Source organism: Ictidomys tridecemlineatus, chromosome 12 (assembly GCF_052094955.1).
Source record: "Ictidomys tridecemlineatus isolate mIctTri1 chromosome 12, mIctTri1.hap1, whole genome shotgun sequence".
Classification (NCBI taxonomy): Eukaryota; Metazoa; Chordata; class Mammalia; order Rodentia; family Sciuridae; genus Ictidomys; species Ictidomys tridecemlineatus.
The window spans coordinates 64,179,614-64,198,135 of NC_135488.1; the positions used below are offsets into that span (position 1 = coordinate 64,179,614).

The following is an 18,522-nucleotide window of genomic DNA, read 5'->3' on the forward strand; positions in this document are numbered from 1 at the left end:
TACACACCTATAATCCCAGCTACCCAGGAGGCTGAGGCAGGAAGATCACAAGTTATAAGCCCAGCCCATAAAGCTTAGCAAATAAAAATTTAAAAGAGCCAGAGATTCAGCTCAGTGGTAGAGCACTTACCTAGCATAAATAAAACCCTGGATTCATAGTAGGCCGGGCGTAGTGGCATATGCCTGTAATCTCAATTGCTTGGGAAGCTGACAGGGTAGAAGGTGCTAAGAAAATACATGAGAGAGAAGCATACATGATGGAAGGGAGCCAATCAGAAAAGACTTCTCTGATACCAGGATTGCAAGTTCAAAGCCAGCCTCAGAAATTTAGCAAGTCCCTAAGCAAGTTAGCAAGACCCTGTCTCAAAATAAAAAATAAAAAGGGCTGGAATGTCACTCATTGGTTAAATGTCCCTGGGTTCAATCCCTGGTCCAAAACACAAAAACAAAAACAGGGGCTGGGGCTATAGCTCAGTGGCAAAGTGCTTGCATTGCATGTGTGAAGCACTGGGTTCGGTCGTCAGCACCACATAAAAATAAATAAAGACATTGAGAGTCCATCTAGAACTAAAAACAATATTAAAAAACAAAAACAAACAAACAAAAAAAAAAACCTGGCCCAGCACAATGGCAGACGCCTATAATCCCACCAGCTCAGGAGGCTGAGGCAGGAGGATTGAGAGATCAAAGCCAGTCTCAGCAAAAGTGAGGCAATAAGCAACTCAGTGAGACCATGTCTCTAAATAAAATACAAAGAATTAACTGAAAGATTTAACTGTTATCATTGTGTTATGTCCCTCCTACACCTGGCAATGAATGCCTTGTGTGTATCTTGAAGTCAGACTAAAAATAAATAAATGACTGGGTACAGTGGCATATGCCTGTCATCCCAGAAGCTCTCAGGAGGCTGAGGCAGGACGATAGAGAATTAAAAGCCAACCTCATCAAGTGAGACACTAAGGCTGGGATATACCTCAGTTGGTAGAGTGCTTGCCTCACATGCACAAGGCCCTGGATTCAATCCCCAGCACCACAAAAAAAAAAAAAAAAAATAGGGCTGGGGATATAGCTCAGTGGTTGAGTGCCCCTGAGTTTAATCCCCAGTGCCCATTCCCCCCCAAAAAAAACCTGGATTCAATGTCCAGCACTGCAAAAAAAGTAAAATAGTAGGGTAGTATGGATTTTTACACTTTTATCTATTTATTGTTGCTTTTCTCTGGTTTCCAATTATTTTTAGTAACTTGATTAATTACTTTTTAATGAAATTAATTCGTTTATTCAATCATTAAACAAATTTTTACTAAAGAGTTAGTATTTGCCAGACACTAAGCAAAGAAATTGGAAACAGCAGTGAAAAACACACATGGTCCCTGTCCTCTTTGAGTGTTTAATCTATCAAAGAAAAATCCGGGACAAGTAATGAGCTGTAGTGACAGGCACTGTCACAGTAAAAGGTGCTAAGAAAATACATGACAGAGAAGCATACATGATGGAAGGGAGCCAATCAGAAAAGACTTCTCTGATACTATAAAGCAAGTTTCAACAAATCAAAAGACCAAAATTATACAGAGTATGTTTGCTGACCATAATCAAATCCCAAAAAAATTACCTAAAATTACCCATCTGTTTGGAAATTAAAAAATACTTTTCTAAATAACCTATGAACCGAAGAATTTGTGATGGAAATTAGAAAATGTTTGAAAAAATACTACACATTGAAACGTGGCAATAGCTAAAGCAGTATTAAGAGACATTTATAGAATTAGAATGTATATACTAAAAAGGTAAAAGACTGAATAAAATAAATAAATACAATTTTTAACATCTTAAGAATATATTAATGTCTTGGAGTTCACAAACATCTTTTTTAACAAAATGCAAAAAGAATGACCAATGAAGGGGAAAATTACAACTAGGACTACACTTAAATTAAGATTTCTTTCATCAATTCATGTTATTTAAAAAGTGAAAAGGCAAGTCACACAATAGAAAAGATATTTGTGACACTTTCAACTGACAAAGAGCTCATTATAACACTATATAAATATATTCTACAGGCCAAATAAAAGATGACTCAATTGGAAGATATGCAAAAACTTAAGCACGGCAAATTATAGCAGCCCAAGCAAATAATAATAATGAAAACTTTAGGGTGGTAAATAATAGGCTAGAGAGATGTGCATAGATTCAAGAGACTTTTATGTGGTATGATATATCATAAAACATTTGCTTTATTTATTTTTATAAAATAAACATAAAATAACCATTGTAAGTTTCAAATGTATTTTAATACTTTAGGCTTCTAAAAGGTTGAATACCTTGTTCGGCAGAAAATATTGTCCTTTGGGTGAGTGTTGTATTTTCCCCAGCAAGGCTTCCTAATCTACCAAGGAGTATCATAATTTGAAAATGATAACTTAAGAAATGCTCATTGATCCATAAATGTTCATCCAGAACTCTTCAACCAGACTTGGCTATAGCTAGTTCTTTGGCTGTCACCTACTACTAATCTGAGGATTAGAAAATGTGGCAGCAATGAGCAAAATTCACTCCTCCCCTCATCCCAGCTCTTCAGGTACCCATTTGTCCCACCCACATCCTAAATATAATAGGGAAGAGCCCTGATCCATCTAGGGCCTTTGTCTCTGCTGGAGTGACTGGGAGTGTATTTGCCACTGTTGGGCCTCCCCCAAAGACCTGAGTTCAGTGGAGATCAGAAGTTCAGTAGAGATCAGAAAGAAATCAAGACTACATAACTAAGCACCCCAGATCCTAAAAGAACTCAGACTTGCTTCCAGTGAGTCAGTCAAGGCTAGAGCCAGATAATCCTGAAACCTCATTATCTATTCTCAGAGCACCAGTATAATAACACAATCAGGTATCTGAGCTTCCTAACATGAGATTAAACTCTGCTTTCACCATGCTTCCCATTGATGTCCAAAGCCAACTGGAAGTCAGGAATCACTTTTCATAAAAACTAAAGAGCCATTTATTTGGGGGCTGGGGAGATAGCTCAGTGGTAAAGTGCTTCCTAGCATGCATGAGGCCCTGAGTTCAATCCCCATCACCATATAAAAAATAAACAACAACAATAAAAATTATATTTTTGAAAAGCCATTCATTTTGCACACACTAGTTTGCATAAACTGACAAAGACATATTACTGGAAGACTTTTAAACTCATTTTAGTATAATTAACTGGGCTCCTACACCTAGAAGTTGCCAGAAATATTTAGTCTGACATTTTAGGAATATGGGAGCAAAGTGAGGAGTTTTAGACTATGCCCTAAAGAAGAAAGAAAGAACTTTCCATGGGATTTATAACTTAATATACATTGAGATTCCTATTCCAACCACTTCTCCAAAGTTTCGAAGCTTGTTGGAATTGTTCTGTTTACAACAGCCTCTCAGGCCTGGACAAAAGAGATTTCTTACTTCTACAGTAAGAAATGGATGTCAGCCCATCAGGGTTGGTTGTCTAGCTTGCAACCTTTGGCAAGTGACTGCACCTCTTAGGCCTGGGATTTCTGCCCCTGAGTGGGGGAAAGTGCATAACAAAGTAACCATCCCAGAGAATTGTTGTGGAAATTAAATCAGATAATCCATTTAAAAAAAAAAAAAACTTAAAACAACACCTGTCCACTAGCATCATCTGGGTTCCAGCTGCTGCTGGGAGCAGTCTGTAGCCTGATTTTAAGTGGAAAGAATGTCATGGACCCTGAAACATGGATTTCCAGGGGGTTCATTGGCACGTGGGTCTGATGACAGAAGAACAACTTTGGGATGATGGTCTTTTCTTTATTGATGCTAGAAAATCAAACCAAAGACTTTGACGGAGGGAGCTAAGTACTATGCTACACCCTAGTCCAAGAACAACTTTCTTTTGGGGGAGGAGAGGGGACTGGGGATTGAACTCAGGGGCACTTGACCACTGAGCCACATCTCCAACCCTGTTTTGTATTTTATTTAGAGACAGGTCTCATTGAGTTACTTGGCACCTCGCTTTTGCTAACGCTGGCTTTTAACTCTCCATCCTCCTGCCTCAGCCTCCAGAGCTGATGGGATTACAGGGCATGGGCCACCTTCGGGTGAGAACAATTTCCTTGAAAGGATCATGGTTGGAGTCCAGATGCCCACTGCCCTCAAACCAGAGTTGCCCTGCCATCTAGTGCCCAATGGCAGCAAATGCCTGAATTCCACCCATAGGACCTCATTCCTTTGTGTCCCACTCAGCCACTAGTCTCCTTCCCTGCTCCAGGCACTTCCCCAAGGCTTCAATCTGGTTTGCTCTCTGTTTTGCTCATGACAGCCTCCGGAGCCTGGCCTCGGGGACTCTTGTGTGCCCAGCGAAGGCCCGCTCCTCAATTCAATCAGATTGAATGCAAAGGCGTTCCTGAGGCACCTGGGCGCTCATTTCCTTCTTCCCCGTGGGACCATCTCCTATAGCACTGTTATTCCAATACTACCTGCAACTGTCGACTTCCCCTTCTCACTGATGCTACCTTCTGCACCCAAGATCCTACCTAGTACAGTGCCCACAATGTGTTTGATAAATGAACGTTTAGGATAGTAAAGATGGGGGTTCGGTGGGGCATGCTAGATAGAACCACTCCAGAGTTCAAAAACAGCCTCCTGTTGCTTTCACATATATGCTTCGCCATTGATTGGATATCTGTACCCCCCCGCCCTGCCCTTGATGCTAATTTTTTATTATATATATATATCACACACACACACACACACGTACCCAATATTACTTCTAGATATTTACCCAAGATTAAAGAAATTCTGTGTCTTGCAAAAAACTTGCTAAGAGATGTTCCTAGTGACTGCTTTATTCATAATAGCTAATAATTGGACAAGACAAAAATGCCTTCCAACAAGGGAAAGGATAAAGTGTGGTTGCCCATTCAAAGTGATACTCCTCGGCAGCAAAAAGGGAACCAAAAACATGGTTCTACTTCAAAAGCATTATGCTAAATGGGGGGAAAAAAAGATAGACACAATGAGTATATGCTCAATAATCACATACACATGAAGCTTTAGAATGGGAAAAATGTAATCAATAGTAACAGAAAGAGCGGAGTTTGGCAATGGACACGGCTTGTTAAAACTCATCAAGTTGATCTGAGTGTTTGTATGTTAATTCCACGGGTTGTTTTTTTTTTAAGAATTTTAAGGATGGAACGGAAGAAGAAATAATGGAGGAGAGAAAAAAGGGAGGCAGGTGGGCAACCAGCCGCAGCGCTCGCTGCCGGGCGGGCGCACATCCCAGCGATTGCTGGTGGCTGGCTGCGCACGAGCCTGCGGTAGGCGGACCAGGGACTGCGCGGCGTGCGCAAACGCTGGCGTGCAATTGCTCCCTTTGGACGCCAGGGAGCAGCACGGGCCTGGGGAGGGCGGGCCGGAGAGCCGGGACGCCGCGGCGAGGGGCGGAACGTGCGCTGAGTCCATGTGGGCGCCGGCGCGGCGTTGCGCGGGGTCGCCATGGCGGAGGTGCAGCAGCTCCGGGTGCAGGAGGCGGTGGACTCCATGGTGAAGAGTGTGGAGAGGGAGAACATCCGGAAGATGCAGGTAACAAGGGGGACCGAACTGAGGTCCCCTTTCCCGCGGTCTGATTCCCAGACTCCCTCAGCTGCTGCTCTATGCGCGGCACCGCTGTCCCATCCCTGCAGACCGAGTCTGGGCGCCTCTGGGGTGACCGTGGCGTCCTTCAGCCCGCCTCGCCCTCAGACAGGGCTTTGGAGCTTAGGTTTATCGGGTGAAATCCTTGGCCCGGCCACGCGGTAGGCCGTTGTCCACCCAGTTCGACCTGGATGAGAGGGTTCCACGGGCCAGAGTTAGAAGGCTTGGGTGTGTGGGGCGTTCGTCCCGCCCCCCGATCCTCTCTGGCTCGGCCCCTTACGCAGGTGAACAGCCCGAGACCCAGAAAGGACAAGATGGAAGGTCAAGTAGAAAAAAAATCTCCCGGTCTCCCCAATAGCCAGGTCATGCCCGGTTCTGTTGCCCCGAACCTTGCATTACAAAACGCTAGTGTGTGTACAGTTCTGCTTTGACACACACACACACCCCCCGCCCTAAATGTTTTGTGATTGTTCGTCCCACCTCCCTCACCGGATTGTGGGTTTCCTTTATACTGTCCCTTGAGTCAAGGATTAATTGGTCGAATGCCATTTGGTGGAAGTAAGATTACTAGGTTGCCGACCTCTGTACCTGTGGGTTACCTGGTTTCACTTGTCCATTTCTTCCTTCCCTATCCACTCAGCCATTGGTACCAACAGGCACCAATGAGCTAGCCATAAGAATGCCATGAAACACTGTACTAAGCACAGGATAATTTTCTTGGTCGTGGTTTTAAGGTCCTGATATCTATTCTAATGGAAGGTAAAAGCAGGTTAAGAGAGACATGTAAATACACATGTAGCCTCCTAAGCCTTGTATTTACTACTTGATCATCTCTGTCCCTCTGAAGCTTTTCTACCTGACCAGGCTCTGTCCTCTCTCCCCAGGGCCTCATGTTCCGGTGCAGCGCCAGCTGCTGTGAAGACAGCCAGGCTTCCATGCAGCAAGTACACCAGTGCATTGAGCGCTGCCATGCACCTCTGGCTCAAGCCCAGGCCTTGGTGACCAGTGAGTTGGAGAAGTTCCAGGTGAGGAATACCCCAAATAGAGGTGTCTAGTCCCTGATGTACTCTGCAAGAGATAACAAGTGTTTGTTTAGGCTCTTGGCTTTAGTGTCTTAGTTCTGTTTAAATTTGTAATAGTCCTATGGCTAATCAATCTTCCCAGGGTTTGAAATTTTGAAAAGATCCTGAAAGTTGAGTATTAAGTTGAACTATCTTTTTCCATAAAACAGTGATGTAAAAAGGAATTACCAGACCTGGTGTGGTGGCACAAGCCTGCAATCCCAGCAGCTCAGGAGGCTGAGTCAGGAGGATCACAATTTCAAAGCCAGCCTCAGCAATTTAGCAAGGACCTAAGCAACTTAAGAAGACACTGTCTCAAAATAAAAAAGGACTGGGGATATGGCTCAGTGGGTTAAGAGCCCCAGGGTAAATCTCCAGGACAAAAAAAAAAAAGGAGTTGCCAGGGGAGTTTATGACCAAAAGCCCTTATACTTTGTGTTGTAAAGTTTGGAGTGTTTTAGACACATACAGATAGTGTGTATGCTATGTAGTATAAAATTTTCTAAAACATATGTTGATCCATTTTTAAGACAGAATTCCCAGGAAAGTAGAATAAGACAGTTTTTAAAGGTACACGGTTAGAGCAAAACCCTGCATTTATTTTGTGAACTTACAAGACCCACCCAAGACTACCCCTGCTTGCCTCACCCAAGGGGCAGTTCTGGTGTCACTGAGAATGGTCATTTATATGAAGCATTTTTGTTGACTGATGCCTGGCTCAGAAACACTCCCTGACATTCCTAAGAGAGCTGTCTTTTACCTTTCCATTTTATTCCCTTCTTCCATTTATATTTAGAGCCCTCTTCTGAACCAGTCTCTCATAACCTGAGATTCCATTCACAGGAAAAAGAATCACACCTAATCAATCTCAGACCAGACCTCACTCCTGAACTCCAGATTCATATGTCCAATGGTTTCCTCAACAGGTCCACTTACTGATTTTGTTGGTCTCTCCCCTCATTGAAATGCAAGTTCCATGGGGACAAGAACTTGTATCTGTTTACTCATTGCTGTATTCCACAACATTAGAAAAATGACTGTCCTCAATAAATATTTGAATTGAATTGAGTGTTCCTCTGTCACAAAAACAGACAATAAAGAATCAATACGTTTCAAGATAGTACAGTGGTTTCCACATAATTTACCCTCTTGTTCCCCTTCTTTCTAGTAATGGTTTGTCTGGATCTTCCTGGTGTGACCTTCTGTTTCACCCAAGACAATCTTAATTAATTGAACTTAGTATTCCTTTAACTGATCCAGATATGAATGCCAAGACTAGCACATGATGAGCACTTAGTAAATGGAACCCAGCCTCTCAGCCTTCTCTTCCTTCTTGCTTTAGGACCGCCTGGCCCGGTGTACCATGCATTGCAACGACAAAGCCAAAGATTCAATAGATGCTGGGAATAAAGAGCTTCAGGTGAAGCGGCAACTGGACAGTTGTGTGACCAAGTGTGTGGATGACCACATGCAACTCATCCCAACTATGACCAAGAAGATGAAAGAGTCTCTCTCATCCATTGGGAAATAAAAGTTCTTGCCAGTGACCACTGGGGCTCAGAGCAGGAATCTATTTTAAAAGGATTGAGAATTTTTAGTCTCTTAAGCAAAGTTTATATGAATGAAGAAACTAAGGATGGCAGCAAGTTTAAGGCATATATCACTTGACTCTAGACACTGGTTCCTTTGTGTCTTGATCCAAGAAAATGAAATGGGAAAAAAAAAATGGTGCTAAAATTTGAGTGAAAGGATGGGAGAGCCTTTTAGAGCCTAAATTTTACATGGCAAGTGGTTATCCTGACAGTAGAAAGCTCCCTTGTACCAAGCCAGAGTCCTCTAAGGTACCAGATTCTTACAACACAGGTATCTACAGGATGGCAGGTTCTTCCAGACTGCCAGTGACCTGGTAGAGTTTGAGAAGAGGTGTTTTTTGTTTGTTGCCAACCTCCTGTTTACCAGAAGTAACATACCATTTTCCATAAGCTGTAAAACAAAATCCAGGAGATCACTAATCTAGGAGAGGGGAAAGATTTCCAGATCTTTATTTGGTTTGGTAGTTTTTTATATACAAGGCATGAAATGGACTTAAGATGTGAATCTGAGAGGGAGAATAGTTTGAATAAGAACTTGGAAAGCTTCAAGCTTCCTTGTGTATACCCTTTATGGCCATCGAGATATGGATTTCTTGACATTTTTATTGCATCTCTCAGCTGGGAGACCACTGCAAAAACACAAGAGGCAATGTCACATTAAGTATGGGAAGCAGAGCTTCTTCTACCAGCATATGAGCCTTGAGGCATTCTGCAGCAAAGCGACAGAATAATCTTTCCCCCTTTAAGAGAAAGGAATTTTGATTGTGATACATATACCAGTATCTGGAAATAGTAAAACAGTGACTGTTCACTAGCTAACGGAATTGTGAAGTACTGTCCTTGGAAGAAGAAGAAGAAAAAAAAAACAACAGCGTTTCATAGAACAGAAAGGAACAGAAGCCTAAATCCAGCATTTCTTATTTAGTTCCCTGAATTAACAGAGCCTTATGGAGATAATCCCCTGGCAACAGAAAAGTTAAAAAGTAAACAGCTTGGGCTAGGAAAAACTGTGACACCCACTCCCACTTTGAGAGCAAAGGAGGGACAACCCACACAGTAACCTTTACCATTTTTGCCTGGGGCCTTTGCAACATGCAATATTTCTGCCCCAGCTTGGCACCTTAACTTCTGGATAAGGAGCATGTTGTCTTTTTTACAAATTTATTACTTGAAATGATAGTATAGCCTCTCTGTTTGCTCTGTCAAGGCTGTAATATATTTTCCTAGTGGTTTGGTTTTAAAATAAATAGTTTCATTATCTCCCTGTGATGATGTTTCTTTGTATCTGGACAGTTATTTTGTCACTTTCTTAGTATGTTTCTTCTCATTATGTGTGAAATTTTTTTTAAGATGTATGGAAGAGTGGAAATTAATTATATGTTCAGATGTAGGACCAATTCACAGAGGGAAGGCTAGGACATGATGACTTGAAATCCATTAATGAAGAAAAGAAACTAAAAAAGCCATATGACAAGTTTCTAGTTTCAACAGTAACAGCAAGTAATGGAAAAGCTACATTGTTATGACCCTTCAAGAGAAAATTCAGTGCCTAGGATTTTTGAGTACCATCATACATCAAATATATGATGTATTTTGTCTTTACTGAACATTAGGAATGCATTTAACTTTAATCTGGATTTTACTGTTTAGGATAACAACAGAAAACAAATGGGAATCCACTTTTTAGACTTGTATACTTGATGTTGAAAATCAATACCTCCTTAGAGAATATCTACGCTGCACTTCGCGTTTCATACATTGGGTGCGTGGTACATTGAATGGAGTTCTGGAGGCAGTGTTAAAAGAATTACTGGGGACTGGGATTATGACTCAGTGGCAGAGCGCTTGCCTAGCATGCATGAAGCACTAGGTTTGATCCCCAGCACTACATTTTTTAAAAAAAACTAAATAAATAAAGGTATTGTGTTCATCTACAACTAAAAAAAAGAGAGAGAAGAAAGAATTACTGGGCCATCAATAGGGACCACATTCCAAGGCTCTAGGTTCAAATTCCTGGAGACAGACCCAGCAGCCTTACTTCTAAATCACTAATTTGGGTGTTATGGAAAGCCCAGGAACAAAGTAGTAATTCCTGCCAAAGAAATATCATAGGCCCACTCCTCCAGAACTCATTTCCATTCGGCATATATAAAGAAAATAAGCAACATGATCCACAAACATAACTGGCCGGGGTTACCCAGAACCAGACACCTGACTTACCTCAACTTCACAAAAAGGAAACAATCAAGGCCCCTCCTCTCCGACAAGGCCAATTGCCCACGACGTAACCGGAAACCGGCGCCTGACCATCGTGCTTGGACTTCCTGTAAGTATCGCGAGGTGAGATGTAAAAATTACCGACCAACGATTGGCTATCGGGCCGGTGACGTCAATCGTAAAACGCCGAGTCTACCGCGGTAGCGTGAAGGAGGCCGCCAATTCCGATTCGAAGCGGCTTTGAGCTTGAAGAGTAGACAATATGAGCAAGGCTCATCCTCCCGAGCTGAAAAAGTGAGTATGTGTGAGGTCCGCACGGAAAAGGCCGCTTCCATGTTTGCCCCAAGTTTCTTTAAGTCTTTTCCATTTCCCGCCATTGTGACTGGCGTGTGTATGCCGAACGGGCTTGGGCCCCTTTCTGCCCATTTCTTATTCGGACCTGAAGCCCCTCGGGATTCACACCAGGGTCTGGCTTTCGAGCCGGAAGCCCGGGCAATCGAAAAGACAAAATTGCATAACTATTTCTTTGAGCTTTTACTAAGAAATTCCATTCCTTTTTTCTTTCTCCTTTTTAAATTTAAGTTCATTTGTAATTCATACATAGAAATCCTACTTACAAGGGCTGGGGTTGTGGGTTCAGTGATAGAACACTCGCCCTGGGTTCGAATTCTCAGCACCACATAAATAAATAAAAGTATTGTGTCCATCTACAACTAAGAAATATTAAAAAAATAAGAAGAAAGAAATCCTACATATGAATAGGGTACCACGTGCTGTTTCGATACATTCTTGCCCTGTTGTAATTAAGTTAAACTTGAATGTGGTGTTATGTCTTGTTCTGGTGTTAGAATTGTGTGAGAACATTAATTTTTCTAACCAAAAAAGGCTAGTCCTTTGGAGTTTTGTTCTGCGCCTGGTAGAATCACCATAGATGTCTTTAAGTAGTTCCCGGTTTAAAGCTTAACCTCCGCAAAACTTTTTGCCTGAACTTAACGTATGTCCTGTCTACGAAGTACTTGTCTTCTTTATAACCAAGTAGTAATTTATACATCGTTCTTTATCTGCATGTGTTAATTGGATTGCACAGCCATATAATCTGCCTTTTGTATAATCTGTTTTTTAGTGGTCCTGAAAAAAAGATAGACATAAGGAAGCGTTTGTATTTAAATGTACATTTTTATCAAAGCAACTACTGTGTACAAATCTGTGTGTATTTTAATTGAATTTGTTAAAGAATTATTATCTGGGTATAAGATTGGAGGTAGAGTGTTTACCTAACATTCCAGGCCTAGGGTTCAATCCCAGTACAGCAAAAAAGAAGAAAAATTATTAAACCATAAGTTCCAGCATTAAGAAGAATAGAGATTTTTGTGACAACGTTTATTTAAAAATTATTTTGTTGGTGAGCTGATGAATGAAGTCTTGTAGGTATCTGAATTCATCAGAGACTGGTAAAATGGTGATTATTTTTTAGCAAAAGGACTGTTCTCGTGTAATTTTAGTTTTCCTTCCTGTTTCTTGACAAATATTTGAGAATTTCAGAGAATGAAACTAGTTCTCATTCTTAGATATTATGAATTGTTAAATCCTATCAGGTATTCCTGCAAATGAGTAGATTTCTTCTTTCTTTAGTTTCCTGCAGATACTTTCTTTTATCTTTGTATTCTTCTCCTAGCTCAACATTTCTCAGTGATTCTTAAATGGGGCTGAGGAGTTTAGTGCTGCCAGCATCTAGTGGGTCAAGGTTGGGGATGCTGCTAAACATCCCACAAGATATTGGATGGCCTTCAACAACCAAGAAGTATCTGAACCCAAATGTCAGTAATGCTGAGGGTGTGATACCTTGGCCCAGCTAATTGACCCTCCCACATCTTAAAGTTTGATGCCCAGATAAGTCTTGCCAATGATTGACTGTGTTTTAACAATTTACCACTGTCTGCAAAATAAAGTCCAGATTTCATATCTTAGCATTGAGTCCCTCCTCCTAAACTCCAAGCATCAAATCTTAACAACCACTGATGTTTGAGTGTCTTTTTCTTCAGTCAAACTGAACCATTTGTGTTGCACACACTTTCTCACTAACTGGGTGACTTTGGGCAATTTACTTAAACTTTCTGAGCCTTGGTTCCCCATCTGTAAAATGGTGGTAAACAATATAATTCTCAGCTCCACATAAATACATACATACATAAATACATAAATAAATAAAGGTGTTGTGTTCATCTATAACTAAGAAATATTTTTTTAAAAAAAGAAGAAAGAATCAAGCTCTTGTTATAATATGCTGCTAAACATAGGTCCTACTAAAATGTATGATTTTATTCATTATACTTAATAAATGTATTTTTATTTGTAAATGTGTTTATTCCTGCCTACAGTCAGTCCCCATGTGTTATTATCTTTGAATTCTTCCATGATACCTTTACATTAAAATTGAATGGGGCTGGGGGCATAGCAGGGTACTTGCCTAGCAAGTGCAAGGCCCTGGGCTCAATCCCCAGTACCATTTAAAAAAAAAAAAAATTTTTTTTTTTTTCTTTTTAAAGGGCCAGGTACCATGACTGTAATATCAGCTACTTGGGAGGGTGAGACACCAGGATCACAAGTTAAGACCATGTCTCAAAATAAAAAGGGCTGGGGGCTGGGGTTGTAGCACAGTGGTAGAGCGCTTACCTAGCATGTGTGAGGCTCTAGGTTCAATCCTCAGTACTACATAAACATAAAGTAAAAGGTATGTGTCCATCTTCAACTAAAAAAAAAAGTTTTTTTAAATAAAATAAAAACAAAAATGGCTGGGATTGGGCAGCTCAGTGGTAGAACAACCCTGGCAATCCCCTGTAACACCACCACTCCCCCAAAAAAAATTGAACAAAATTTCATATTTTCTGGCCTTTAACTTAAAGTGGTAGGAATTAATTTGGCTGCATGGCTTAATGTTCACATACTATCCTACTGAGATGGGATTTTTCTTATTTAACTGAAATTTCAAAAAAAATACATTTATTGTTTTGTGTTGAGAACTGCCCTTAATACTTAAGCTTAATGTTTTAATATTAACCTATTTTTTGTCCCAAAGTCCCAGATGTGAAACACCTATAAGAATTTAAATATAAGGGCTGTGGTGTAGTTTGATGGTAGAGAGCTTGTCTAGCATACACAAGGCCCTGGGTTCAATCTCCAGTACTGGGGAAAATAAAACTTAGATATAGCCAGGCATGATAGTACATACCTATAATTTCCCAGCTACTTGAGAGGCCAAGGCAGGAAGATTACAAGTTAGAGGCCAGCCTGGGCAATTTAGCCAAATCCTACCTCAAATCAAAAGAGCTGGACAGGCTGGAGTTGTTGCTCAGTGGTAGAGTGCTCATCTAGGACATGAGAGGCACTGGATTTAATCCTCAGCACCACATAAAAATAAATAAATAAAAAGTATTGTGTCCGTCTACAACTAAAAAAATTAAAAAAAAAAAAATAGCTACGGGTGTAGCTCGGTGGTAAAATGCCCCTACTTCAATTCCCAGGACTACCCAAGGTGGGGTGGAACTACTTAAATAAATGTATAGTTATATTTTGATAAAAATATGATTGTAATATGATATTAAGTAATAATATAATCTCTAGATTATGAGTTCTGACCTATTTTAATGAACCTCTGTCAATTTCATTGAACTAGTTGTAAAATTGAAATCTTGGGACTTAATAGGTTAAATAAAACAATACTTCTTATCTCAGGTGTAAAATTAAATACTTATTGAATTGGATATAGTTTGATTACTATTTTGGAAATAACCAGAACATAACCAGATTTTTGTTTTTCTGTTTTGATTATAAAATCCAGTCATTGAAAATTGGGTCAGTGAAGCAACAACATGGTATTGAACAACAGTAATACTTTTGAAATTCACATTTAAGATTCAATTTAATGTAGATTAATATAGTCTACACGTTCTGTTTTATTGTCTTGCACCATCCCAAATTTTGTTATTTTGTATGATGTCTAATTTAGGTAACCTTTTGATCCATCACCCTTTACAATAATATAAGATTTTTACTATTTTAAACTTCTTATTCCAATTGTATAAATTTCAGCAAATTATTTTAATTGTACATACTTTTGTGCTTGTTTTTGCTTAAAATTTTTGAAACAGTTATATAATTTTTACCCCTTTGTTTTTTCAGATTTATGGACAAGAAGTTATCATGTAAGTTTGTTGCTTTGTCTTGGTTTTTTTTTAATTATTCAGTTGCTTTTTACATGTATCTTTAGTGTCCAGTGTTTGGAGCCACTTGATAAGAATTTAAGCACACAGAACTTCTAATTCACATCCATTCCTTAAGTAGGTTTATCAAAATGCTAACCAGACAACTTTATTTACCTAATTTCTAATAGCACTTAAGATTTTGGATAATTTAATATAAACCCTTCCTCACTTTGATAAAATTAACAGAAATTTTCTATGCTGTAATATTTGAAAATTCAACCATCAACCTTTTTTTCGTTTTAAAACAAGCTACAGGGCTGGGGTTGTGGCTCAGCGGTAGAGCACTGGCCTAGCTCTTATGGGGCCCTGGGTTTGATCCTTAGCACCACAAATAAATAAACAAAATAAAGGTATTCTGTCCACCTAACTAAAAAAATGTTTTTAAAAACAAGCCACAAAGGATTTAGACAAGGAGCGCTTACTCTGTTTCTTGGTAATATATAGGAAAAACAGATTTGTTAAACCTAAATAAAGGGGATGGGGTTGTGGCTCAGGGGTAGAGCACTGCCTAGCAGTGTGAGACACTGGGTTCGATCCTCAGCACCACATAAAGAAATAAAAATATTTAAAAATAAAATAAAATCTGACCCATGCCATAATTGAAGTACATAGGAATTAAGAGCATTAGGCTTTATAGGTAAGCAGTCTTTAGTTTGATTGAATCTCAGCTGTGACAAACTAACCTTAAAGCTTATTAATTTACAACTTCAGTTCCAGTGCCCTTGGATAAAGATATTATTACTGTTGAGGGTTCTTACAAATTAAAATGTAGAATTAAATATAAAATGTTTAGGCCAGTGTTTGACATATAGTAATGATAGTGGGTCAAACATCTCAGCTACCTGTGTCTTATCATACCTGGTTAGTAACGAATGGCTGTTAATGGATGGTTTTATTAAAACTTTTTTCCCTTTTTATAGTGAAATTAAATGGTGGCAGACATGTCCAAGGAATATTGCGGGGATTTGATCCCTTCATGAATCTTGTAATAGATGAATGTGTGGAGATGGCAACTAGTGGACAACAGAACAATATTGGAATGGTGGTAAGTAAAGAGAAGACCTCCATTAAAGATTTCATTCTTGCTTTAGAATATGTATTTTGTTCCCTTACAGTAAATTTTATACTTAGAGTATTGACCCCATAAAAGGCAAATATCAGGGAAGATTAAGACTTCCCATTTCCTTTTTGGTTTATCATACCTGAAAATAAGTTTTCAAGTACACAAAATCTTATAAGGTCCTGTAGCATGAAATAGCTGTTAAAAATCATTTTTTAACTTTATAAGAGAGACCTATAATCAGTTCTTCAATAAAGTAGTAAAGTAATACTTGAATATGTATATGAATCCCCAAGGCACCTTATTAAAATGCAGAGTCTGATTCAATCGATGTGGGATAGACTTTGAGATTTTATTTTATTTGTGTACATAGTTAAGTTTAATTTTCTGATTATCACACCCAAAATTTAAAAGTAGTCGAGGTAAAAGTTGCAAGGGATAATCATGACAGCCATTCACATGGGAGAAAAGAAGGTGTGTGTGTGTGTGTGTGTGTGTGTGTGTGTGTGTGTGTGTGTGTGTTAATTAGACTCTTTATTTTAGGGTAAACATTCCTATATTCATTAGGCCAGAGTTATGTGGCTACCAAAGAAAGTTTTGGTGTTGTGTTTTTGTGAATGTTTTGTTTTTATTGGTGCATTATAATTGTATATAGTGATGGGACTCATTTCATATGTGTACATGCACACAATATAACAATGTACTTTGGCCAGTATCACTCCCTAGCACTTTCCCCTTTTACTCTGTAGTCCCTTTCCTCTACTGATCTTTTGATTTTCATGAGATTCCCACCTCCACCACCTTTCTTTTCCTTTCTGGCTTCCATATATAAAAGAAAACACATAACCCTTGACTTTCAGAGTTTGGCTTATTTTGCTTAATATAATGGTCTCAGGTTCCATCAACTTCCCTGCAAATGACGTGATTTCATTTTTCTTTATGGTTAAGTAAAAAACTATTGTGTATACATACCACATTTTCTTTATCCATTCATCTGTTGATGGAAACCTAGACTGGTTCCATAATTTGCCTATTGTGAATTATGCTGCCACTGAGTCAGACCCCAGCCCAAAATGCCTCTATTTTTAATAAATACTTCGATAATCATATTTTTTATCATCCCACTCCTGTCCTTTCATTCTTCAGTTCTACTTCACTGGTCTGTGATCTACAGATCTTCATGATCCATAAGTCCACCAGAAACTTCTTATTTCCAGTCCCTTCCAATTTCCACTTGTTTTTCTATCCCTCTTGAATTTACTTATCACCATTTCATCTATGTTCTCATAAATATCCCGGCTTATCATTGTTTATAGCATATTTACTAAGTCAGGCACTGTGTTCCTAGGGCCCTCTCTAACTTCCTGCCTCTAAGCACCTTCATTCATATTTACATATGTTGTTGCCAGGACTGTTATTGTCTTTCCTCTAATCATTAAGTTTTATTTTATTTTAAACTATTGGTTTGCCAGTTAAATGCCCTCCATTTTAAGATTGGCATTTGAGACCTTTTAAGATTGGATACCAAGTATCTTGGTTTCCACCTTCCTTCATGTCTTTCCTGTGACATTCAAATTAGATTCTTTCCTTATTCCCTTATACTTTGTCTTCATCCTAATTCTGTTGAGAATTTACCCTGTCGAAGTTCTACCCACTTTCCTAAGTAGGTCCAGCTGATATTGCACAAATTCCCTCCTAAGTTTTTTCATATATGTATGTACTGACATATATACCCTTCTTTGCCTGTTTTTCCCATTGATTTTTAGATCTGAAGGACAGGACTGTGTATGTTTTGAGTCCTGTAAGTTTAAAAGGTAAATTGAATCAGTGGGGATTTGGCATCTCAAAAAGTAATTATTGGCTGGATGCAGTGGCACACGCCTATTATCTCAGCAGCCCAGGAGGCTGAGACAATAGGATCATGAGTTCAAAACCAACCTCAGCAATGACAAAGTGCTAAGGCAACTCAGTAAGACCCGTTCTCTAAATAAAATACAAAATAAGGCTGGAGATGTGGCTCAGTGGTTGGTTGAGTGCCCCTGAGTTCAATATCTGGTACCCCCTGCACCCCCAAAAGAAAAGAAATCATGTATCTCTTCCAAAGGACTTAGTATACTATTTTCATGTCAGGATTAAAAGATTTATTTGGTCGCCCTATGACTTGAAAAAAGTCTCTCAAACTGATATGTAATGTGGAGAATCTATTAATGATTTGGTAGAAATTATCTACTGAATGAAATTTACTTTTCTCTTTCCAGGTAATACGAGGAAACAGTATCATCATGTTAGAAGCCTTAGAACGAGTATAAATAACGGCTGTTCAGCAGAGAAATCTGTGTCCTCCCTCCAGAAGCCCTGTTTAACTATGACTTGAAAATTGGGTCATGTACACTTTCATATTAAACTTTTTGTTAAATAAACTTCAGTAGCAAAAAGCTTTGTCAGATGTTTTGAATGCAGACATAGAATGTTAGCTCCTAACTTTTCTAACATGAATTTTCATGGTTGAGACTGATTCTAAAAAGTATATTTATACATTAAAATAGGAGAATCTTACTGAGTGTGAAACATTACAAGGATTTTTCTCCATTTTTTAGTGCTGAGAGAAAGAAACAGCCAACCTGAATGCATGAGTGGGGTTACTATGAAACATGTAAACTGGTAACTTATACTCTGACTTTTCCAAGTGTAGATTATCCCTTATC

At 39.3% G+C, this 18,522-nt stretch overlaps 2 protein-coding genes and 1 long non-coding RNA gene across 4 annotated transcripts; 2 read left to right on the forward strand and 1 right to left on the reverse strand.

The window, feature by feature from the left end:
• Positions 1-5,392: 5,392 nt before the first annotated feature.
• On the forward strand, positions 5,393-9,538 carry Fam136a (family with sequence similarity 136 member A). The gene is made up of 3 exons (XM_005322122.5): positions 5,393-5,574; positions 6,510-6,650; positions 8,029-9,538. The coding sequence occupies exons 1-3, from the start codon at positions 5,488-5,490 to the stop codon at positions 8,215-8,217; spliced, it is 417 nt and encodes a 138-aa protein (XP_005322179.1). The 5' UTR covers positions 5,393-5,487; the 3' UTR covers positions 8,218-9,538.
• LOC110597828 (uncharacterized) lies at positions 8,701-10,680 on the reverse strand. The gene is made up of 2 exons (XR_002483610.3): positions 10,499-10,680; positions 8,701-8,907 (listed from the first exon to the last, which is right to left on the reverse strand). It is a non-coding gene; the product is annotated as an uncharacterized LOC110597828 (long non-coding RNA).
• Positions 10,649-18,252, forward strand: Snrpg (small nuclear ribonucleoprotein polypeptide G). 2 transcript variants are annotated; one of them, XM_013357169.4, is made up of 4 exons: positions 10,649-10,789; positions 14,675-14,697; positions 15,678-15,802; positions 18,076-18,252. In XM_013357169.4, the coding sequence occupies exons 1-4, from the start codon at positions 10,758-10,760 to the stop codon at positions 18,124-18,126; spliced, it is 231 nt and encodes a 76-aa protein (XP_013212623.1). In that variant the 5' UTR covers positions 10,649-10,757; the 3' UTR covers positions 18,127-18,252. The 2 variants fall into 2 exon arrangements, with proteins under 2 accessions (XP_013212623.1, XP_077885175.1); XM_078029049.1 differs by lacking the exon at positions 14,675-14,697 and having other exon boundaries at positions 10,672-10,789.
• The last annotated feature ends 270 nt before the right edge of the window (positions 18,253-18,522 follow it).

Excerpts from the sequence above, each read along its gene's own strand:
- Fam136a (XM_005322122.5), top strand. The coding sequence starts at position 5,488 with ATGGCGGAGGTGCAGCAGCTCCGGGTGCAGGAGGCGGTGGACTCCATG. Across the intron at positions 5,575-6,509 it reads AGAACATCCGGAAGATGCAG|GGCCTCATGTTCCGGTGCAG; the intron begins GTAACAAGGGGG and ends CTCTCTCCCCAG. Across the intron at positions 6,651-8,028 it reads GTGAGTTGGAGAAGTTCCAG|GACCGCCTGGCCCGGTGTAC; the intron begins GTGAGGAATACC and ends TTCTTGCTTTAG.
- Snrpg (XM_013357169.4), top strand. The coding sequence starts at position 10,758 with ATGAGCAAGGCTCATCCTCCCGAGCTGAAAAA. Across the intron at positions 14,698-15,677 it reads TATGGACAAGAAGTTATCAT|TGAAATTAAATGGTGGCAGA; the intron begins GTAAGTTTGTTG and ends CCCTTTTTATAG. Across the intron at positions 15,803-18,075 it reads AGAACAATATTGGAATGGTG|GTAATACGAGGAAACAGTAT; the intron begins GTAAGTAAAGAG and ends TTCTCTTTCCAG.